This window comes from Schistocerca nitens, chromosome 2 (assembly GCF_023898315.1).
Source record: "Schistocerca nitens isolate TAMUIC-IGC-003100 chromosome 2, iqSchNite1.1, whole genome shotgun sequence".
Classification (NCBI taxonomy): Eukaryota; Metazoa; Arthropoda; class Insecta; order Orthoptera; family Acrididae; genus Schistocerca; species Schistocerca nitens.
In genome coordinates, this window is record NC_064615.1 from 370656790 (window position 1) to 370682557 (window position 25768).

Sequence of the window (25768 nt, forward strand, 5' to 3'; positions counted from 1 at the left end):
TCTTCCAGCTGGATGTTTATCAGGAGTATGAATTTTGGCATAAGGGATTGGGAGCAGAAGAGGCATAAGAAAAGCAAAAATATTGTTTAAGGTGGGTGGGTGGGTGCAAAGCAAGACATTGAATGAGGTGAGCAGTATTCAGTGACTGAGGTGTGAAGGATTACAAGAAGGATATTTATGATTTTGGGAAGCAGTGAAGTTGTTGAAGCCTGGGCACAAAATATAATTTAATTGTTCCTATCTTGTGGCTGTTAAGTGTAAAAGGGCTGTTCCTCAGTAGGTTAAAATAGGTAGGGGGTAGACTTTCCTGAGCAGACCGCATATGCAACGAACCTATTTGAGTTTCAGCCCTCTGTCTTCAGAAGGCCTTTCTTGAACTTCTGACTAATCACTCGTTTGGGCACTGCCATGGATCAGTTCTCCGCCATAGACATCTGTCCCCAGTCTTTGCAATGAGAAGTGGTGAACAGCTTGCACTCTAGTCACTACTCTGTGGTCTTGTAGTGTAATTTTTACCTTAATTAGGATCTGAGATACTTGTCAGTGAGTGCATTTCTAGAGTTGATACTGCTCATCTGCACTATGATTAAATAATTGAGAAGAACAATATTTAAAAGGACTCATCCCTAGCCGAATTGTTCAGGGGTTGGCTTCCTGTCATCTACATCTTAATAATGGTCAAGGTTCTTTAGTCTGTTTTGATTAAAACATGTATCTTCTTTTCCACTTGTTTTGTCTTCAAAAGTAACTTCTGCACAAGTAAAACAGAGACTTTCATTCTCTAGATAAAAGCACTCAAAACTAAAAGACACACACACATTGTTGCCCATTGACTGACAAGTACTTGACATTCAGAAATTGCTAGAACAACTCATATGTTTTCATTAACTTGAATGACAAATTACATACATGTTGCACATTTATGAAACAATTGAACTACGGATGGCTTGCGAAAAAGTAAGATATTAAAGTCAACTATGGGCTGAGAACTGAGTTCTGATGGGCTTTTGACAGATATTTGTAATGTGGGTATTTGCTGTTGAACATTCTGGATATGTCTAATGTCATTACAGTTATTTTACTAAAATCAAATGTAGACAAAATTTTGTGTTTTCATGTGTGGGGAAAATCGCAGAATGAAAATAATTCCAATGGATATGTTAAATAATTACAAATTAGAGATCAAAGGTTCCATAATATGAAGTGTATGAAGCATTTTGTACATATTGCTGGTTAGTGATTTTACATTAAATAAATTTCTTTTTTGTGAAGCTATATTTTTGTAAACAATAGGAAATTATTTAAATAATGGATAATAAATTGCAGTTGGGAACAGCGTAAATAAAATAATATGATTTAATGATATATATGCTATGATTGGGGTGAAGTATCTGAAGGGTAGTTACGTTTTTTTCTAAAAATATTTGTCTTCAAAATTATGTTCCCATTCTTATTTCCCCATTTTAAAGTGAAATTAATAGGACAGCAGTCTTTTTAGAATACTGTGCTTATGTTTTATAACTTATAGAAATGTTCTTATTAATGACAAACAAATAAGAAAAATATTATTGCTGAAAGTGCTCCTATGTATCATTTGCTTCAACAAAAACCGTGTATTGTGCATTTCAAAACTAGAAAGTTATCAAATACTTCAAAGCCAAATGTGGTATTGAACCATGCATTTTATCTAACTGGTCTAAATCTTAATAATACAGTTTAATTGGGTAAATAATAAAAATCTGCTCACCAAGCGGTGGCAATAAAACACACACATGGATTTTTTTATCCATCCAATTACATAATATTTTCAAAAATTGATTGTTTTCATTGATATGTTGGCCTAAATCTTGGATTCTCACAGTCTGAATACATGTAACAGACTGAACTGTGCCCAAAAGAAATCCACCAAAATGGCTGTTCAGCAATGCTAAATGGGCATGTTGCAGCCATCTGTATTTGAACACAGCAACAGTGTCAAAGAGTTTGTGGGTCACATTATACATTCATTCCACAATCTTCAACAAGCTCCAGATATATCACATTCGCTGTTGGAATGAAGATTTCTACTCAGCAGTTGTGGAGAGATATGTGGCTCTGCAGAGGTTTAACTGCAGATTTCCTACAGAGAACCTCGCAGACTTCCAGGTTGCGAGGTGAAAGACTGGCAAAGGAGAGTCTGAAAAGCTTTAAGGGTGTTGCAGGAGAGGTTGTGTTGTGAAATAACTGTTCAGAAAGAAAATCGATATGTTGTGCAATTTCAAAGTTATATAGCATTAAAGTTAACCAATCAGGTCATTGTGTGTGCAAATTCAACCACTTGCACATGCTAAATGCGCTAATGCAATGAGTTACCATTTGTTCAAGTGCTCAATACCAATTAAAATATGCCATTTTTGGAAGTGATAAGCTATATGAGTAAATGCTACATTTGTTCAGTTTGAGGAAACCAAGCAAAGAACATGTTTAGTGACCATCTTGGCAGACTGCTTGAACTTGCGTGTGCAATGACCTTATTAGCTAACTTCAGTGTTAAATAACTCAGAAATGGCACAACATATAAATTTTTTTATCAACAATTATTTCCAGCACAGCCTCTCCTGAAATGCACTTACAAGCATTTCAGACTGTTTCTGACCACCCTGCATAGCAGCTACACTGAAAGAGGGTTGTCCCTATACAGTATGTAGAAAAATTGCCGTTAAAACTGTTGTTTCACCAAGACAATTGCTACCACTTACATGAGTCAGGCATCATGCCTTCAATATGCAGTTGCTCTTTCTCCATGTGATGTACCTTTTGCATTTCTTGCTTTTATGTCTTTTTTTTCCCCAAAGGAAAAGAGAAAAGGTGAAGCAATAGCCCAGCATAGAGCGTGCACCTACCATCATGTATTTTTGATTTTCAAATGTTAAAAAACACAAGATGTTTATCCTGTTCTTTGGTAAGAGGAGGGACTCATTCTCTGTTAATGAACAAAGGTAGACGCACATTATTTTAGAGCGAAATTGGTGGTACTCATTTTGATTGTGAGAATAAGTAAAAAGTCTGTATTTTTGATGTGTGTAGAAGAAATAATATAGTGGTATTTCACCAGTGAAAAACTGAGGTTTTATTCCAAGTGGTACTGCAATATATAAAAATCCAATAAGCCCACCTGTGTACGTTGAGTTATTACAAAGATCTGATTACAAAACAAATAATGGACAAGGTCAAGATTTTGTATGTAGATACGACGATCAGATTTGGTATTGTTAATCGACAACAACAGAAAGACTATTTTGTTTATGTGAAACTAACGTGAAAAGATTCTTTACCCATTTACAGGCATAGCTCAGCTTATTGTGCTTGTCTGACACGCCGAAAAATTAATCTTGTTATTTACACATATCTAAACATTTATTATATAATTAAGTGGCGACCGCTACTGTATATTGTCAGGAAATAAGTCTCGCTATTTAGGGAGACAGTATATCCATGTGAGAGCTGAATCCAGATGACACTGAGGCATATGATTCTGCACCTTTTTGCAAACAAATCAAGCGTAGCATGATCGCTGCATTGACAATAAACCAAAGAAAATCTTCCTAAAATTTTATACTAAAGTCTGGTAGATAGTGCAGTTTCCCAACTTGTGAAAGGAGGCAGTTTTGGGCTTACTTCTCAAACTAGTGATTAACTTAATGGTTGTCAGTAGCGACTGAAGTGTTTGTTGCCTTTGTAAGCTGTGTGGGGAAGAATTGGGAACAAATGATCAGTCATGTCAGGTGTGGATACTGAAACCAAACACCTTCCTAACCACTCTTACCAGGATTGAGGAAGTATCATTCCATCATTGACAATGTGACCCTTCGGGAGTTTGTTATACCAAAGGGTTTCCTGATACATTACTAGTAGAGACACGATTCAGTTGGAAGGTTTTGCAGGGAGACTTTCTTATGACACAATCATTAATGCTATAAATCATGAGGGCATCAGGTTGATATGATCAGGCTGGTCATAATGCCTAAAGAATTAACCTCACACCCAGCTTTTGCACTGAAATTGGGAGCTACCACATATAATCTGACAACTACACTCCTGGAAATTGAAATAAGAACACCGTGAATTCATTGTCCCAGGAAGGGGAAACTTTATTGACACATTCCTGGGGTCAGATACATCACATGATCACACTGACAGAACCACAGGCACATAGACACAGGCAACAGAGCATGCACAATGTCGGCACTAGTACAGTGTATATCCACCTTTCGCAGCAATGCAGGCTGCTATTCTCCCATGGAGACGATCATAGAGATGCTGGATGTAGTCCTGTGGAACGGCTTGCCATGCCATTTCCACCTGGCGCCTCAGTTGGACCAGCGTTCGTGCTGGACGTGCAGACCGCGTGAGACGACGCTTCATCCAGTCCCAAACATGCTCAATGGGGGACAGATCCGGAGATCTTGCTGGCCAGGGTAGTTGACTTACACCTTCTAGAGCACGTTGGGTGGCACGGGATACATGCGGACGTGCATTGTCCTGTTGGAACAGCAAGTTCCCTTGCCGGTCTAGGAATGGTAGAACGATGGGTTCGATGACGGTTTGGATGTACCGTGCACTATTCAGTGTCCCCTCGACGATCACCAGTGGTGTACGGCCAGTGTAGGAGATCGCTCCCCACACCATGATGCCGGGTGTTGGCCCTGTGTGCCTCGGTCGTATGCAGTCCTGATTGTGGCGCTCACCTGCACGGCGCCAAACACGCATACGACCATCATTGGCACCAAGGCAGAAGCGACTCTCATCGCTGAAGACGACACGTCTCCATTCGTCCCTCTATTCACGCCTGTCGCGACACCACTGGATGCGGGCTGCACGATATTGGGGCGTGAGCGGAAGACGGCCTAACGGTGTGCAGGACCGTAGCCCAGCTTTATGGAGACGGTTGCGAATGGTCCTCGCCGATACCCCAGGAGCAACAGTGTCCCTAATTTGCTGGGAAGTGGCGGTGCGGTCCCCTACGGCACTGCGTAGGATCCTACGGTCTTGGCGTGCATCCGTGCGTCGCTGCGGTCCGGTCCCAGGTTGACGGGCACGTGCACCTTCCGCCGACCACTGGCGACAACATCGATGTACTGTGGAGACCTCACGCCCCACGTGTTGAGCAATTCGGCGGTACGTCCACCCGGCCTCCCGCATGCCCACTATACGCCCTCGCTCAAAGTCCGTCAACTGCACATACGGTTCACGTCCACGCTGTCGCGGCATGCTACCAGTGTGAAAGACTGCGATGGAGCTCCGTATGCCACGGCAAACTGGCTGACACTGACGGCGGCGGTGCACAAATGCTGTGCAGCTAGCGCCATTCGACGGCCAACACCGCGGTTCCTGGTGTGTCCGCTGTGCCGTGCGTGTGATCATTGCTTGTACAGCCCTCTCGCAGTGTCCGGAGCAAGTATGGTGGGTCTGACACACCGGTGTCAATGTGTTCTTTTTTCCATTTCCAGGAGTGTATTAAGGGGTACAGCCATTGGTATTAGTATGACATAGTAAATCATACCACTTAAGCATCGCTTGTTCTCTGTAAGTTTTGGAGCTGAGTGAATTTTTTTTTAGTGAGGGCGTTGTCTTGCTATTTTTATATTCAACGATGCCCAAGCACTCCTGATCACATGCCAGAATGCGGGTAAAGTGTCATTGTTCGTGGTTTGCACGGATTGGTCGAGTGTAGATATGGCGCACCAAAATTATTTGAATAATTTTTTATAGTGATGGTTTATGAATTTGGATGTGTTACATTGATAGATAGGGTAGCAGTGAACATTGATATGGTTTATTTGCAGAAGATGTGTGTAGTTACATATGAGATCAGGAGACAAAACAGCATTGTTGTTGTCAGTAAGTAGCCTGCGAAAGTGGAATACATTTAAATGTTAATGTGAGCAGGGTTGAGTCTAGGCGTTGTTAGGAAGTAAAATGATCTGTACACTTAACCTTTTACAGCAACATTTTTCCACATAAATTTGAGGAACTTTGGTATTTTCTTTAAATACAGATACACATTTTTGTATAGGGCAACATGGTCAAATTTGCTTAGCAATAAACTGTTTTTTCTCTGTTAACAGTCTCGTATACAAAGTCTGATTGCTGCAGGATCACACTAAAATAGAGGGGAAGACAGATTATAACCAGCATCTCAAAATGGCTCAGGCATATGGGTTTCTCGCTGTTGCAGAATCACTGGCATATCAAAGCACTGCTTGCCCATCCATGGAACAAATTTTCAGAAATTGTCCCAGGAAATGACACCTGGGTTCAGTACAAAGTGTGAGATAGTGTCAGTTGATGTGGGACAACTACCAACCAAAACCTAGGACTGTAACCAATTACTCCTTTGGTTACTAAAGAGGCCGAGGTTAATTCAGTTTATTGAGGTACAGGAGAAATTGCATTTCTTCATGTTCTGCAATTTTCCCTGATTGTGTCATGATCAGCCTACTAATTAAAGTATGTGAAATCTTGAGGTCAGTAGAGTGAATGCATTGTATTTATATGCTGTGACTGTGTGTGACCTTCAATCTGTACACTTTTTGCCAGCAGATAAAGTAATCCAGAATATCCATAATGGTCTCTTCCATGTACAAAAGTGGGGAATTGAGGTGTCATTCTAATGGGTACCGGGGCACCTAGGAATTAGGAGAAATTGATTAATAGATGTGGCAGCCAGGGAACGAAGTTCTGAAAAATCTGTGGCTCAGTGTGCAGTGTGTCTTCATGCTTCCACATTGCTGTGGAATTAGGTGCAAATGAAACAAAAAAAGGGTTGCTACAACTAAAGGGTGCTAAGCAATGGATAATAAACTGTAGTTATGGTGTACATCCTTCTGGCTACAAGGATGAAATTAAATCCTTCTCACTTGTATATGTACAAGCCACAATGTGATGGTACTTGGCTTCTTCCTCCAAGTAGAGGACCATCCATTGTGTGGTGCCTTTTGCGTACAGAACACGGTATACCATACTTTGTTTTATTTTAAGATAAGGGATCAGACGGTGCTTTACTTGTGCCTCTGTCCTGCAATTGTAGCTAACAGTGTGGGGATTGTGGCACAGATTATAAAAGTCTATTTAATGAAATATTAGGGCAGAGTATTTATTTGGTTATCAGATGGTTGATTCATATTTGTAAGTAATAAATTATCAGTCAGCCACACATTCTTGGGTGTTTGTTAAGCCTTGTCATTTTCCCCACACTTAAAGATTTTAGAATACTGTGCTAAATAGGAGTTTCCCATTTTGTGGAAAGTGTGTGTGCATGCATGTGCGCGCACGCCCCCCCCCCCCACACACACAGAGGGGGGGAGAGAGAGAGAGAGAGAGAGAGAGAGAGAGAGAGAGAGAGAGAGAGAGAGAGAGAGAGAGAGGGGGGGGTGAGGGAAGGGGGGGGGGGGAGAGAGAGAGAGAGAGAGAGAGAGAGAGAGAGAGAGAGAGAGAGAGAGAGAGATATCAAGGCTACAAGATGAAAAAGTCACCAGTTTTAAATCCAAAAAATGAAATGGCAAAGTCAGAGACAGGGAAATTAGGCTGAAACCTCATATCAGTTTGTTGTTGTTGTTGTTGTTGTTGTTGTGGTGGTGGTGGTGGTAGTAGCAGCCAGGCCGAAGACTGGTTTGATGCAGCTCTCCACACTACTGTATCTTGTGCAAGCCTCTTCATCTTCGAATAACTACTGCAACCAACATCCTTCTGAATCTGCTTACTGTCTTTATCTTTTGATCTCCCTCTACGATTTTTAGCCCTCACACTTTCCTCAGATACTAAATTCCTGATCCCTTGATGTCTCAGAATGTGTCCTATCAACCAATCCCTTCTTTTAGTTACATCTCACTGACTTGAATTTGACTGATTTGTCAGGCAATGCTCTCTGCCTATTGATTTTATATAATTTAAAGTATGCACAAGGGAACTGCCAGTCCCCTCATCCAAACACCCAACCACCATAATCTTGCCAACTTGGCAAAAGCCAAAGGATAAAGGTAATGCCGTAACACTAAAGTGGCTTCTGTAGTGCAATAGAGCATTGACAGGTTCAGGAGTTGGTTGGAGAAATTGTTTCATTTACAAACAATCCCTTGCTTTTACCTACAACACACCTATTTTAGAGTGTCTGACACCTGTGTTCTAAGAGGTTGTATAGTCTTCACAGAATGGATAAGCTCAGTAGAACATTAAGTTTACAAACAATTGCTGTTTGTAGCATGTGCTGAATAAAGTGATTATTTTAGTATTTAACTGCCCATAATCATCTTGTAGACAATAATACCCAACCTTGTCACACAATTACACTGCCAGTTGGTGCTCTATAGAGATGACTACTCAACGTTTGTTTTGTTACTCCATTACTTCTTCTTGATAGAAAGTATATGTTCTGAATAGGGACAAAACACACACCTCATCACTACTATGGGTTAATCCTATTCACGCCAAAGTATTCTGGACAGCTGTGCGACGGACTTTCTCTACACAGAATAATTACAGTTTTCCAATTGAAGATTGGTGTTAAGACCTGTAGAGGCTGTCTGGTGAGAACTACAGTCTTTTGAGTGATGAGGGCTGAATGCCACTGTATAATTAATAAGAGCAAAAGGAGTGTGTGGCAACAGTTTTTGGACTCCTTATCAATTCTGCCAGTAAACTAACAGATGTGTGAAACATATTTAAGATGTGCACTATTAAATATTGAGATGTCCTGGGTGCACTATTAAATATTGATGTCCTGTCCTCGACTGGTCACATACACTCTTACTTGATGTGGATAATTGAATGCCCCTGTCTCTTCAGTGACCCACAGAGCCCAGATGGTGTATTCTGGATGTGATAAGACATTATACTCTTTCTTCAGATGTATTAAAAATTAATATTCTTCAAATGGCTTTTTTGTTAATGTATATGACCATGTTAATCAGTGGGAAAACACCTCGTGAAAATTTCTTCATAATTAATTTATAATTTCCTTAATAGAAAATAAGTTCCAGATACTGCTTGTATATATAACAAGATCATCCTGCTTAATTGAGAGGGAACTGTCTTTAAAATTTCAAATAAATCATTGTCGTCATGTAAGAATTGCTTTTCTGTTTGACTAAACAGTGACACATCACAGCAATAAAATTCAATCGGCCAAAGATACTCTTTAACAGTTCTACTGCATTTCCTTCTTCAGTGTCAGTTAATATCTGTGATTAAGATTAAAATTTGTTATTCTTTAAAAATCCCATGTCCACTTTCCTATCACACACCTCTAATCTGACATAGTTAATAAGTAAGCTTCACAGGTTCTATCGCTGTACGTTCGTGTAACCGTATTAGTCTGGTATTACTATTGAGTTACTACCAAAATCAAATTTACGCATTAGAAATTAAATAAACTAGTCCACTGTATTGTTCACATTTAGTCACTTTAGAAAAGTTAAGATTTTCAGTACTCTTTTTAACTTTCGAAACTACACTTCAGCCACTTTTCGTAAAATTGGTAACAGTTTCAATATAGGTTCCGAGTTTATCATATTTCAAAATTAAGTGGCTCACTAATAACTCCAAAACAGTGTTTGTTAATAATTGAAGACCTATTGTTCCTTCAGATGCATTTTCTCCAAGTAAGTCCAACTTCAGTAACTTTCGTATAGCTTGTTGCTACAATTAGTATGCTCTTTAATAGACTTATTTGAATAACACTCTTTTTTATTTACAAGACATCGACATGACATACAGTACTCATACAAACTTAAGACCTTCTTGCGAACTAATACATTTTCATAAATTCATGTTAAACATCAAGTTTACAATAATACATAAAGGTGATGTTGACATTGAGGACGCGATGTTCTCGCTGTTGCGGACCATCAACACTCTTGTGGTTAGGAACCTGCTCTGCTGATTTGCTGCATAGGTTGAACACTGATGAATCACTGCCAAGATCTCCACTCTTTGGCATGAATTATACAGAAAAACAACATTTTAATACACAAATCATATAAAAAAGACACAATTAAATCATATGCTTTCGTGGCCTATTTGATGTCGCTCAGGTAGAAAATGACAGTTTTGCTCACTAAAAAGTGAGCTTGATAAGATGTAAAAGATAACTGGAGTACTGACCAGCTAGAGAGACAATGAGAGGATCAGGGTGGAACATTCCACTCAAATCACCTCCATTGGCAGCTGGGATCTGACTTTCATTCGATACTGAGTGTTGGTTGAGATGGAAGTTGGGACTTGTGTTATACCACTGCTAAAATTTACACTGTCCTTCATATGAGAGTTGGACTTGGAACATGCCTCTAGCATGTTACACTGTACTTGGCCATGATAAAATCCATTAGGCGACACTTCGCCTGAAATGATAAGCATATTTTTCTTTAAATTTTTAACTTAATATGGGCGACATGAAAATTTCCTATCTCAAGGAAGAACAGTTTAATTCCCTTGTTTAGTGGATGTTAGTCAAAATCTTCAGGACCTATCGTGCACAAAATTTTTGATAACCAAGCCTATCAGTTAAAAGTTCATCCAACACTGCCTGTGATACCTGATGGAAACTGATTGATAATTTTGGAATTGTGAACCAATGATTTTCCCTGATTCTGTTGTTCATTTTTGCGACAAGTTCATTTATCATAACAGATGATCATCTGCTTCTTTGTTCATTGTGGATGTTCAGCTTACTTTCTGAAATAGATGGCACCACTTTCTTACAGCTCTCTCTCTCTCTCTCTCTCTCTCTCTCTCTCTCTCTCTCTCTCATATAATATTCACTCTGTATACTGCACAAAGTCCACTGTGAATGTATATGCTTTCTCATTATTCACGCCAGAAAATGGATTATAATACTAATTCACGAGCAGCAGGAGTTTCAATGATAGTGGCCATTTTGATTTACAGATATGGGGCAAGCAACAGTTCAGTAATCTTTCTGCAAAACTGACAGAGCTGGACAACACAGCTATTCTGAAATCACCCCACTACATTACTCTTCCATGCATGAGATAGTTTCAGAATTTACTTTGCTGGACAGCCATTGTAGTTGGACAGTTTGTGGCTTAAACAGACCCTCACACACAAGGGTATTTAGATCTAATCTCATTTCCAGCATCGATACTGAGTGAGGGTGGTAGTGTAAATCATGAAGTAATGCTTTGCAACCGTTTCCTTAGCTTCATGACTACATAATATCAAATGATTGATAAGCAAAAAACACACTTCACCTTGCTTCTTAATTATTAGCAATACTGTTTAGTGCAATTAATAACACCACATGGATATTAATTTGAGCTACTTATTAGAAACTACTGTATCCAGCCCACCCCATTCAGTATTTAGAGTGCTGAGAGCATTGCAGTAAAACAGTATATATTTGACCACAGTGCAGAATACAATGTAGGTGGTTTCTAATTCTGATGTGTTTATTTTATTTTATTTTTTTTGTTCTTGTTTTTAATATTCCAGTTTTGTACTAAAATTATTAGTTGTGTACCCTACCTTTATAACTGTAAACATTGAAGAAGCAACTTGAATAATTACATGAATATATTTCAGGAGATAATCCACAGATTTGGTAGTGTAGCATCGGACTACACTGAGCAACTTTCTCTGTGGGCTGACACAGATTACTATGAAGAAAATGTCATCCGCATTCAACTTCCTTACACAGCACCACCTGCACCAACAGGTCTTACACCAGAGCAACAACGTGAACGGCGAAAGGAGCTGGCCCGTAGACTCACAGAGATAAACGCTAGAAAGCGTGAAGAGAGGGTATGTAATGGAAATTACTGTAAATAACGTTGGCAGCTGTTGATTTCAAGCAGAGTTTTGAAATTCTTGCATTTATTTTCTGTGTGTTTTTATCTGATTCTGCATGAAAGTGAAACATTATTAAAGTTAATGTTCAGAGAGGTTTTTGCTGTTGCCATTGATGTAGCCCATAACCTGTTAAGTGGGTAGTTCACATGCACGCATCTCTTCCTCAGCAGGTAATATGCATGAGCGCACCCTGATACGATGGTGCTGTGTATTTTTCTAAAACATAAAAGTTTTAATTTTTGAATTTAAATTGATGATGGTTGGGAATGAATAAAATATATTGCAGGAGTTAATGATATTTATTTTCACAATATTACCAGTCGCCTTCAGTGTGAAACATTTTAAAGCTAGGTACTGCACACAAGGAAACTGCGCATTCTGTGTACTAGATGAAGGCTCTTTGCGAAGGCCTTTTGCCACGCACGCCACAGATCTCCTTGTCAGTCTTCTCTTCGTTGTGGGTGGCAGAAGGTATGGAAAATGCCTGGCTGTAAGGTGTGTTGCTTTCGGTGTTCTAGGTGGGTGTCCTACTGATCTGTCTTGTTGTGGTGAATATAAGGCCAACTGTTAGCCAAGACTAATCATGTAGCTCATTTGCTGTGTTTGCCACCATGCTTCTTCTGCAGAACATATGCATTGAAGTACACAACCTCCAACAAGTGGCAGAATACCTTCTGATAATATTTTTCCAGCCTGCTCCTGGCCATCTGGTAGCTGTAGCCGTGCAACTCTCAGTTACACCTATCCATACCTCCTATATTCTTGTTGTAATCAGTGACAACGTGTGGCTTTTGAACGATTCCCTACTTGAGTTTACATTTAAGAATGTATCATCACGGAAGGTGCAGACCGTAACAACATCTTGATAACTGCATCTTCCATCGGTTCTCGGTGGAACAACACTATAAAAAATGAAAAGCACTAGTTTGCTTTTGTTCTACAGTATTACTTGTATTGTGTTAACAGGTTTTCGGCTTACAAGGCCATCTTCAGACATTTACTGAGTATTGTCACCAAAGAAGTTACAGTGTTTGTAAACAACACTGGAACAGAATTTACATATCCACATTGAAGCAGAAACATACAGTAAGTAACATCTTTGACAGTGTGGTGGTAATGCAATGTAAAAAAGAAAAAAGTGAACAGTAAACAAATAAAAATAGAAAGGGAAAAACTAACACAAAATAGGAACAGCATGCCTACATAACAGTTTCTATTAATGAACAAAACTAATAAAATAAAATAAAATTAGTACTTGAGAAGGCTGCTTAAGGAGGTATAAATGTGGAGAGTGATAAACAAACCAATTAAAAGAAGAAATAATTATCAATGTAACTACAGAATATATAAGGAACTTAAGCAATATCAATAAGATAAACGAAAAAGAATAAATGCAGGAAAATGGAGGAGTGTGAGGGAATACTGTAAATGCAATCTTTGAGAGTGTGGTAGTACTGCATTTTAAAAGGAAAAAAGAAAAGACTGAACAATACACAAATATAAAAGGATCAAACAGGAAAAACATTAACATTATACCCAAGATAGTGATTATGTAACCGCTGTTTATTTATTGCAGAACTGTTACATAATCACTATTTTGAGTATAGTGTTAATGTTTTTCCTGTTTGCTCCTTTTGTATTTGTGTATTGTTCAGTCTTTTTCCTTTTAAAATGCAGTACTACCACACACTCAAAGATTGCATTTACAGTATGTTCCCTCACACTCCTCCATTTTTCCGCATTTATTCTTTTCTGTGTATCTTATTGATATTACTTAAGTTCCCTATGTATTCTATAGATTAGATGGATAGATCACATAACTAATGAGGAGGTACTGAATAGAATTGGGGAGAAGAGGAGTTTGTGGCACAACTTGACTAGAAGAAGGGATCGGTTCGTAGGACATGTTCTGAGGCATCAAGGGATCACCAATTTAGTATTGGAGGGCAGAGTGGAGGGTAAAAATCGTAGAGGGAGACCAAGATATGAATACACTAAGCAGATTCAGTAGGATGTAGGCTGCAGTACGTACTGGGAGATGAAGAAGCTTGCACAGGATAGAGTAGTATGGAGAGCTGCATCAAACCAGTCTCAGGATTGAAGACCACAACAACATATCCTGTAGTTATATTGATAATTCTTTCTTCTTTTAATTGTTTTTTTATATCATTCTCCACATTTTATACCACCGTAGTAGTCTTCTCAAGTACTAATTTTATTTTATTTTATTAGTTTTGTTTATTAATAGACACTGTTATGTAGACATGCTGTTCCTATTTTGTGTTAGTTTCTCCCTGTCTACTCCCTTTTTATTTTTTTATTTACTGTTCAATTTTTTTACTTTTTACATGCATTACCACCACACTGTCAAAGATGTTACTTGCTGTATGTTTCTGCTTCAGTGTTCGTGTCTAACTTCTGTTTCAGTGTTGTTTACAAACATTGTAACTTCTTTGGTGACAATACTCCGTAAATGTCTGAAGATGGTCCTGTAGGCCAAAAACCAGTTAACGCAATAAAAGTAATACTGTAGAACAAAAGCAAACAAGTGCTTTTCATTTATTATAACACATCTCTTTTTGTCCTTCCATTTCATTGCCATCTGTTTGCCTCTGTACCCTGTTATGTCCTCTTTTTTTCTTAAATTTTTCCTTTTTTACAGTGTCAGGGAACCCTTTTCTGTCTTGCCGCATTGTGCTGACAATGTCGGTGTTATTGCTGTATAGTTTGTCCACCAAATCTGGACTGGTGTACCAGTTGTCCCTTCTGGATAGTGGCTACCATAATTAATGTCCTTTCGAGTGTAAACAATAAAGTCCCATACATATCTAGAGCTGCTTTTGCAGAATTTGGGAATTTGATGCCAAATCTGTTGCATTCTGACGGAATAAATTGCGTCCATCCAAGCCATGCTTTCCAGAGCAACAGTGATTTGAAAATTGTGATGTACCTTTATGGCACATATACTGATCTGAAACTACACTGCAGGTGCTCCATAAGCAGGTGAATTTGGAATAGTTTTCTGCTGACAGTGCCTAGTGGATCGTACGAGATATTGTCAGCAAAGTGGACGAATTCCAATAAAAGGTGAAACTGGCTTTCACTAATCAGTTTCCTGAAAAAAGGCGTGTGAACTGGTTCTCTCTTTGAAAAGTACATCTTGTGTTCTGGTATGTGAAGAATTCCTTGAAGTATGAGCATTCCAATAAGTGTTTTTACATCGTCCCTTGTAGTATCCTGCCAACTGTGAACCTCGGAGTGTGCTGCTTAATTCTGATGAGAAGCTATGAACTCTGTTCATGTAAGTTCATCTGTTCCACTATTACTTTGCACAAAGCAGACTAGAAGAACACACAAGATTCCTTATCGCATCATATTTTTTTTAGGGCTCAACTGTACCACTACCGACACTGAACAAATATTGATCACAAATTGAACTATCATGTACAAATGGCCAATGTACCATCTGCTACAGTAGTGTCTTGTCGTCAAATGTTTCTGAATCGAAGTTACTTTCATTAGCCTCAACATGCATATCTTGAAAATTTCCAGAACTCTCACTGAAATTATCGTCTCTTTGTAAAAGCAACTGCTCTGTCTCCAAGTATTGCCCGAAGAGAACTGCCATCTAGTGAACAAAGCTCAACTAATACCACAGTTTCAAGAGCAGACTGATAACTCGTAATTCTCACTAGATACTTGCTACATAATGCAGAGGACAAATATAACTGTAAAATACACTGTGAATTAGCAGGGAGTGGACAGATATATTCGTCACGCCAATTTACAGTGTTAACAAAATCATGAACAATATGAAAGTGTGCAACTTAATTTTAACTCCAGTTAATTTTTATTTGCCTGATATTACATTCTTTGCCTCTCATCTAACATGTACAGCACTTTAATGCTATTTCTTGTGTGAAGAATTCTTATACTGCTGGAATGGAAGAACATGCCTGTACAGAGTAGTGTATGTAATTACTCCTTACCTCTTGTTTGTGCAAAATGTCAAACAAATAAAAAGTAACTATTGTCATATTCTGCATCATGATAGTTTGCCATATTAACGTTTACTAATTGAGTGAACTGTATGAAATACCAAACCTTTACTTTTTTCTGCTGCACAAATTGATATAATGATTGAAATTATAAAAAACACATTTTAACAGCTGATTAGTTTCTTGTTTTGATTGAGATTTTGTTATTTGCCGCATTCATTTTGCCTGTGTGTTTTCTTTCTCGTTCCACTATCAGTTCCTTAGTGGATCACAGTTTACATTTGTAAGCTGTTGCTGATACTACATTTTCTTCTGTTGAGATCAATAACTGCAGGATACATTCACAAAGTGTTCAATAATATTTTTTGTTTATTTGGTTGATGTTAAAACTTAATTCTTTTGAGATCAGTGAGTTTTTTGTACTGTTGGAAAGAAGGATAAAACTGAGAGAATGTGTGAGTGACAGGAATACCAGTTGTTTTAGAGCCAAGCCAACCCCGGTGTTTGTATGGACATAATCACACCTAAGATTAAGAACGAGGAGAATTGATTTCATACATCGAATATCTTGGAGTGCATTTTGCCTGAAATATTACTGTCTGTCTCCGGATTTATTTGAACTGTTTGGTTCTCTCTTCTCTCACCACAGTCTACTGTTTTTGTTTGTCTTCCTCATTTCTGCATCTACATAGATATTCCAGGATGCTGTACACAGTGTGGCAAAAGGTACTTCATACCAGTATTAGCAGTTGTCCAGATTTTTGCTTATTCCCGTCTTCTGTTACTCTATGTGCTCCTACCCCTTCTCTCTGTGCATCTCCTCCTCACTCCTCTCTCTGTGAGTTTCCTACTAACCAATCTCTCTGTAAATCTCCTCTCCTTTCACTGTCCGCCTCCTTCTCATTCGCCTCTTTGTCCATCTCTTACTTCCTCCATCCTACCTGTTCACCACCTACTCCCTCTCTTTGTATTCATATCCTCCTCTCCCATCACTGCCCATCTCCTTCCCACCCTCTCTGTGCACATCTCCTCCCCCTCCTCTGGGTTTGGTCCATTTCCACCTCACTCCTTGTCTCGGTCCATCTCCATCTCACCCCCTTTCTCAGTCCGTATCCACCTCACCCCCCCCCCCCCCCCCCGTCTCGGTCCAATGCCCCCATTGCCCCCTCCTCCTTGTCTAGGTCTGACACCGCTGCTCCCCTCTCTATTTGTCCATCTCCTTCTCAGTCCCCCACCCCCCTTTCAAGTGCTACCTGCAAAATTCACCTATCACACAGGGTAGCAAGGATGTCTGCAGTTACCAGTCCTTTTCAGCAAGAAGGAGACAGTGACAGTGAGAGGTGACCATAGTAGTAGGACAAAATGAGTGAGACTGACTGTGAGACAGGAGACTGTGACAGGTGGAGAGACACAAAGAAATAATGACAATGAGTGAGGCTGACTGAGTGAGAATGGTCAAGTGGGAATGGGTGGATATGAGTGACTTATAGCTATGGACTAGTGGATAGTGAGCAAGTTACAGTTAGGGGAGCTTGTGGGAGTGAGAGGTGCATTACATGTTAAGAAAGAGTGCAAATATGTTCGCATGTCAAAATTTTTCGGAAAACTTGTACAGATGCTGGCTGAGGAAGGTAGAATGAGGCAGCAGGTCCTCACTTTTCAGTCAGAGTCTTTTAAATAGGGGCATATTCATCTTTTTTGTGCCCCGAGAGCATTTTTTTGCTGGTGTGTGTGTGATTACATTTGTGTGTTGAGCAAGAGTGGCCAGGGAGGGGGGGGGGGGAGAGGGGGAACTGAGGATTTCTATCATGCGTACAAAATGGTACATTCCTAGTAGCTCATCTCTTAATTTATTTCGTGTTAACTGTCATGCTTACTTGATAAAGCGTCCATAATCTTGAGCCATTTAGTAGAGTGGATCTCACTATTATCTTACATGTGATTTCCCTTACAGTTACATTGCACATTCCCCGTATCCTTGTAGTTCCCCATGAGTGATGGACCTTCCTAAGGTTAGTTGACTTGCGTGCCACAATGATGCAGATAGCTGTACCAGTGGTGCAACTACAGGAGGAGGGTTATATGTTGAGAAGCTAGACAGACCTATTGTTCTTATAGAAGGGCCACATCCTTTTTAGTAATTACAAGTGCAGCTGTTTGAATGATTGACTGATCTGCTGTTGTAACATTAGCCACAGTGTTAGTGAACGGCTTTAAGCAATGGGAAACTACAGCCATTATTTTTCGTGATGGCATGCAGCTCTATTGTATGGCTTAATGATGATGGCATCATCTTGGGTAAAATATTTCAGAGATAAAATGGCCCCACTGCCCCTTCCCCCCCTTTCACACGTACGCGCGTGTACACACACACACACACACACACACACACACACACACACACACAGTTTTTTTTTTTTTTTTTTTTTTTTTTTTTTTTTTTTTTTTTTTGTAACTCGAAAACCACAGCTTCTAGCAAAAATGCTTCCCAGTACAAAATTAAATTACATTAAATTTTCCACAAAAAAAAGGTCATATTCATTTTTCTGTAGTGGAGTTATTTTGTCTATTGGCATAAGAGAACTGGGCAGATAATGCTGGGGAAGTATAGTCTGCAAAATGAAAAGTGAGCAGCACTCATGGGGGAAGTTCTCGTTTCTGAAAGAACACTATACTCATAGCTGCTGTACAGGATGACGTAGAATCAGTTTCCTCACTAGCAGTGTCGAACAGTGTGGAGAGATTTATGTAAATTCTGTCCATACATGTTTCTTTTGTTTGTATTATTAATAACTCATATCTGAATTCCATTTAGTGCTAACACACTTTGTGGAAAATAAACACACCCAACCAGGCCTGTCTGCACACTGAATTGGCGTGATTCATAGTGCACTCTGCAGAGGCTCAGTATAACTTTGTGGAACAACCTTTACTTGCTTCTTGTGATGTAGTGGGGCAGATAGTGGGAAATCACTTGCTCCCTCTCCAGATTGTATAACGACCTGTGAAGAAGGGAATTGCATGGCCACAATTGAGAGATGGTAAACAGAAACAGTAACTATTCCCCTGTCCTAAGAAGGCTGCAAGAAAGTTCTCACAGAAGCCAGAGGATTCTGACACTGACTCTCCTTGTTGTTCTAATATCAAATTTGAGACACGGAAGCAGCTCAGGCTGCGTGGTCAATACCCAAGCAGCCCGGAGAACTTTAACATTGACAGAGATTAGACATATCTGTGGCTTCAGAGAGGGAAAATGTCTACATGCAGACAGGTCTTGAGGATGACGAACTTCATAAAAGTAACAGTAAAAACCACTCAGGTCAGTAGATGTTGACTTTCTGAAGTACATTCTTTGACAACAGTTCACATAAAATCAGGCCACCCAATGTTGATAAAGAATAAATACCTCAAGAGGCACAATGTGGTGTGCTTACATTTTCATTGGCAAGTGTCTTCAACTCTGCTGGTACTAATCTCTCCTAAAACTGACACAACTAAACACCTAAAGCAGTCATGACAGATGATCATAACTATGTTCCAATCAACGAATACATTCTGAACGAACTATAACATCAAACAAGTCTGATATTGTTATAAATCAGTGAGTTGAGAGGTCATGCTTGTTAATCAATGCCTTAGTCCCATGTAATTAAAATATTAGTGATAAGGCAATTCAAAAGAAATTGAAACACAAGGATCTGAGTATTGAGTTCTGTCAAAGGTGGAATATAAAAACTGAAATGCACTGTCATGATTGTTGTTCTGGAACTAGTAGCCCACAGTTTGAAGAATGTTGTATCTAGATACTAGAATGTAGTAAAGAAAGTGATATAGAAATTAACGATATTGGTCGGAAGTACCCATAAATGGTGTAAAGTATTGCAAAATCATTTGAGTCACTGAGCCTAAGAGAAGTTGTTAGTTTCAAAAATGGTTCAAATGGCTCTGAGCACTATGGGACTCAACATCTTAGGTCATAAGTCCCCTAGAACTTAGAACTACTTAAACCTAACTAACCTAAGGACATCACACACACCCATGCCTGGGGCAGGATTCGAACCTGCGACCGTAGCAGTCCCGCGGTTCCGGACTGCAGCGCCAGAACCGCACGGCCACCGCGGCCGGCAGTTGTTAGTTTGCTGGAGTGGACTTGACTCTGTGCAACAAATAATCTCTGCTGTGAAATGATGATGATGATGATGATATTGATAATGATAAGCTCAGAAGACCGTGTGATGACCTTAGTGTCGTTCTCTGCCATATTGCATCATTTATGCCATATGGCAGGACATGGGGTCAACACACTATTCTCCTGGCTGATTTCAGCTTTCCCAGAGTGTGGGGCCACTACTTGTCAATTCAAGTAGCTCCTAAATTAGCATCACAAGGCTGAGTGGATCCTGTTCCGGGCTTCCCACCTCACCAAGGAAAAATCACGAGCTGCACTGAGAATTGAACCCACGTCCTTTACATAACAGTCAAACACACTGACCTCTTAGCTATGGAAGCAGACTATAGTAGTAGTAGTAGTAGTAGTAGTAGTAGCAGTAGGAGTAGTAGTAGTAATGATGATGATGACGATGATATGTATTCTTAGTTGTATTAGGTGGAAGAAGAAGAAACTTTTTTGAAGAATATTGGAACACTTGTTCTAGAAAATTGTTAAGGCTTTCATGGCCACTTGTTGACAAACTGCCTGTTGGTCTTCTGTCTCCGGTTCTTCGGCCGACGTTCGTCTTATGACTTTTCTGACGTTTGCCAGCACAAGTGGCTGGCGCTGTCAAAGTTCACCCTCTATTGCTGGTGGTGGACTGGAGCTGAGCTTGCGGCTGCAAACTATATGTACCTGTCACGCCGACGTTCGAGGACTTCTCCATGGTATATTGTGCAAACACAGTGTAAAGACTATTTACAAACTGACAACGAAAGCCAAAGTGTGTCGTAGATCGGAAAAGGTGAAAAGGGTCCCACGTGCAATGCCAGGATATACTGCATGCTATGCACATGCAGAAAAGTTTATGTTGGAGTGACTGGGTGATCGATCCACACCAGGATTGCAGAACATAAATGACATTGCAGGTTGGGGCAGGTGGAGAAATTGGCTGTGTGAGACTGACCACGTAGTAAAGTTCGCTGACACGGAAGTTCTGGCTGTAGAGAATAACTATCACACCCACTTGTTCAGAGAAGCTGTAGGAATACACAAACACGAGAACAGCTTCAACAAGAAAGAGGAAAAATGGATCCTGGCTTCCTGTGCTACAGCTAACGACTGTTGCAGTTAGCAAGAGAACTGCTCCGAAAATTACCATGGAGAAGCCCTTAGACGTTGGCACACCAGGTACATATAGTTTGCACCCACAAGCTCGGCTCCAGTCCACCACCAGCAATGGAAGGTGGAACTTTGACTACACCAGACACTCGTGCTGGTGAAATGCCAGAAAAATCATCAGACAAACGTCGGCCGAAGAACCCGAGACAGAAGCCAACAGACTTGTTCTAGAGTTGATGTTACTGCTGACAAACGGTTTCTATGATTTTAGCTTGCTGAAGATGAGGAGCAGTTAAATCAGCTAATGGCCATCCAGGATTTGATAGAAGAAGGCGAGGAAGAAGAATTCAAGGTAAGAAGTACCATAATGATAGCTTTTAATTGCCTAAAAGTTCTTCACAATTTTTAAGTAGTTCATATTGTGATATGGTGATGACTGTTGCCACTCTGCAGGAGAAGTCTCACATTAATTGTATGTGACAGAGTTGGTGCTGTGTTTATGTTATCACATTACTCTTCATGGATTTCAGATGCCATACGTAAATTACCTGTTGGGGTGTCGTAACTAAATGTCGCTGTTAATCTAGCCCAAACCCATTGTAGTAGAAAATGTATTTCCTGCTATAGTTCGCTACAAAGTCTCAGTAATGCATGCTTGCAAATGTCTAAATGTATACTTGCCCGACAGGACGGCACTAAAACATAAATGACACAATGTAAAGGCATAAATATCATTTATCATAGCTACAATAATGTATTTAAGTACCACGTATCCAGCTACCAAGAAAGTCCTGTACATAATACAATTGAGAGGGGCATTCAATAAGTAATGCAACACTTCCCCCCCCCCCCCCCTCCCCCCTCACCCACCCTCAGAAGCAGGTTGGTTTTATTCAGGATTCCAATACACTGTATTATTCCCCACTCTTTAGGCTACAAAACACGCTTTTTCAAAACAGTCTCCATTCACTGTGATGACCTTGCGCCACATTACTGGCAGGGCCTGTATGACCACACGGTGCCACTATACTGATCGATGTTAGAGCCAATGTCTTGCTGCGCCAGTAACCATGTACTGCTTTCTGTGAGTGCATCCTTCATTGGACCAAACAGATGGAAGTCAGAAGGTGTGACAACCAGGCCATAATGAAGATGAGGAAGAACAGTCCAATGAAGTTGTGCAAGCTCCTCTTGGGTGCTGAGACTTCCGTGTGAGGCATTGTATTGTCATGGAGACGGAGGAGTCATTCACATTTTTGTGGTGACAAATGTGCATGAAAGTTATTTCTTCAATTTTCTGAGGGTGTGTGTGGTCGGCTGGCACATGGGAGATCAGACAGTTTGACGCGACATTGTTGCTGTGGTGACAGGTGCCTCACTCGATGACTCACTATGCTTTAGTTCAATGCCACGTCTTCATAGACGTTTAACAAACAGCTACGAGAACATCTGCAATGCTCTGGTTTTCCACAGAAAGAATCTCATTGATAGTTCCTTCCTTGGAACACATCTGTGTTACAGATGTGATTTTGAAGGCTGCATATAGCACTGTTATGTATCAGAATTTCATGAAACTATAGTGGCTAAGCAGGAATATTCCACGATGTCCCACAACAAATCCCATATTTTTTTCAACCGAAATTGAGCACAAAAAGAATTATGTTGCATAATTTATTGAATGGCCCTCATAAATAACTTTGCTGTCTCTGAAAGTCGATGTGTTAGTCAGCTGGACTGAAATAAACTTGCAAATACTCGTGAATCACTGTTCCTACTGTTCCATAAATAGTGACTGCTATGTCAGAACCATAGTCATGATAGAACTTTGAATCTTCTTGTAGAAGAGATGCCACTGCAGGAACTGGGCTCTCTAGTGGAATTTCGGGAACTAGCTCGAGTGTTGGCGGCATGTCGTCTTTTGTCATCTTGGCTGAAGGATCTCCACTTGTGCCCATACTTTGTGGAAGCGAAGCAGTCCACAGTTGACAATAGTGCTCTCTCTGGGAGCTGGCAGCACAGTTGGCAATTAATACGAGGTGCTGATGGACGTGTTGCAGAAACAGAAATTGGTTCCACTTAAGTAAACGTCATCTGTAGTTGCCAGCTGCCTTCCAGTTTCGAGCAGTCAAGTAGTGTGCCTGTCTGGTAGCAGCCTCTTGTAGTGTTGCTGCTATATACACAGAATCACTTCCTAGGGGGAGGGGAGGTAAACTGGTGAAGCCAGCTGGCTTTATTAGCAGCCTGCTTCCTCGTTCGCCTACATACCAATTTGGTGGGTTCAAATATGTTGCACCCTCTGGCATTGGCCAACTGCACCATGGGAAACTGATGCCAAACGACAATGAGGGGGCAGTCAGTCAAGTGTTTGCTTTTTTTGACATCCATAGTCTTGTGTGAGGTGAGCTGTGATGTCCACCTCCATCACTAGGTAGCTGCAACTGGGCCTCACTGCTGGAGGTGCTATTGAGAGCAGGTGACGACTGCATCTGAAGCTCCCTCAGATGGCTGGCTGCATACAAGTCTTCTGATTCTGTAAAAGAAAACAGTGTAGAAGTTCTACCTGTATGCAGGTGAGCACCATGTGACCTGATTTGGATTTTATGGCACGTAGCAACTCCATTTGAATATTTATGTAAAACGTAACAGTACTGAGCTGCTCTATGATTACACCTGGTGCCCATGTATTTTTCCCATACTTGTACTTAGTGAGGAGTACCAGATCATTTATTAAAAAAAAAAAAAAAAAAAAAAAAAAACTTTGAAGCTTGGCCTTTGGAAGCACCCATGAGTTTAAAATGATGTTGATGTACAGTGCGGTCTCCTCTGAAGTTTCTCAGCTGGAGACTGTGCATCGGGTGGATGGTCCTATATTGAGAGAGGTAAATCAGTAAAGCATTGTCTTTATAGTACTGTTAAACGAGCTCCATCATGTGTGACTTAAAAGTTCATGCAGATCTTTCAGCAAATCTGTTGGTGTCAGGATGAAATTGTGCAGTTATGAAGTGTGAGATGCAGTTTGTTTCTCAAAATAGTTTAAATTCCTGAGAAAAAAATTAAATGCATTGCCTGTGACAGTTGATTTTTTTCAGTCTTTCACACCATTGGGTGGCTTTCGGAGTATGGATGTAGATGTAGAGAAGATGTTTAACAAGGCCTTAAGGTCGTGCAGCTTGAGGCTGTTGTCAGTGGGCACCACTGTGGGGAGCCGGACTTGGGTATCACGGGGATGTCAACCTCGTCCCGTCTGTCCCCAGATCGGTCTGCCGCTGTGGTTGCCCTGGCTGCTGCCCGCAGTGGGGCTGAGCCCTCGCCTGTGGTTGATTGGGAGGTCGTTCCAAGGCAGCGAAAGATGTCCCCGGAGGCTGATCAGAAAGCCTCCCCGGTGCGTCTGACAAACAGGTTTCAGGCACTGTCTCTGGCTGAGCCAGATGCAGCTGCCTGCCCTTTTTCAGAGGATGATTCTCAGCCTTCAAGGTCCGGGCAATTGCAGAGGGTGGGCTTATTGGTAGTTGGGAGCTCCAATGTTAGGCGCGTAATGGGGCCCCTTAGGGATACGGCAGCTAAGGAGGGGAAGAAATCCAGTGTGCACTCCGTGTGCATTCCGGGTGGAGTCATTCCTGATGTGGAAAGGGTCCTTCCGGATGCCATGAAGAGCACAGGGTGCAGCCAGCTGCGGGTGGTGGCACATGTCGGCACTAATGACGTGTGTCGCTTTGGATCTGAGGAAATTCTCTCTGGATTCCAGTGGCTATCTGATTTGGTGAAGGCTGCCGGTCTTGCTTACGAGATGAAGGCAGAGCTCACCATCTGCAGCATCGTTGACAGAACCAACTGTGGACCTTTGGTGCAGAGCTGGGTGGAGGGTCTGAATCAGAGGCTCAGACGGTTTTGCGACCGTGTTGGCTGCAGATTCCTTGACTTGCGCCATAGGGTGGTGGGGTTTCGGGTTCCGCTGAATAGGTCAGGAGTTCACTACACTCAGCTGGCGGCTACACGGGTAGCGGAGGCTGTGTGGCGTGGTCTGGGCGGTTTTTTAGGTTAGAAGGCCTCGGGAAAGTACGGGGTGGGCTGCAATCTCATAGGGTGCATGGCAAATACAGGACGTGCTTGGATCAAGGAACAGTCGGAATTGTAGTTGTACATTGTTGTAGTTGTGCTTTGAAAGTCCCTGAGCTTCAAGCGCTAATAGAAAGCACAGAAGCTGAAATCGTTATAGGTACAGAAAGCTGGCTAAAGCCTGAAATAAGTTCTGCAGAAATTTTTACGAAGTCTCAGACGGTGTTCAGGAAAGATAGATTAGGCAGAATTGGTGGTGGGTGTTTGTGTCTGTCAGTAGTGGTTTATCTTGTAGTGAAGTCAAAGTAGATACTCCGTGCGAATTGGTATGGGTGGTAGTTATACTTAACAGCCGAACTAAGTTAATAATTGGCCCTTCTATCAACCCCCAGACTCTGATGATATAGATGCTGAACAGTTCAGAGAAAATTTGAGTCTCGTAACAAATAAATACCCCACTCATATGGTTATAGTTGATGGGGACTTCAACCTTCCCTCGATATGTTGGCAAAAATACTTGTTCAGAACTGGTGGTAGGCACAAAACATCTTCCGATATTGTCCTAAATGCTTTCTCCGAAAATTATTTCGAGCAGTTA

At 40.7% G+C, this 25768-nt stretch overlaps 1 protein-coding gene across 2 annotated transcripts in view; it reads left to right on the plus strand.

Moving 5' to 3' along the window:
• LOC126234407 (actin-related protein 5) overlaps positions 1–25768 on the plus strand; it is a 171606-nt gene that overhangs the window by 49606 nt on the left and 96232 nt on the right. For both annotated transcript variants that reach the window (XM_049943096.1, XM_049943097.1), the window contains exons 5-6: positions 11578–11796; positions 21386–21466. In XM_049943096.1, the coding sequence (XP_049799053.1) occupies positions 11578–11796; positions 21386–21466 (300 nt within the window). The remainder of the gene's footprint in view (positions 1–11577; positions 11797–21385; positions 21467–25768) is intronic.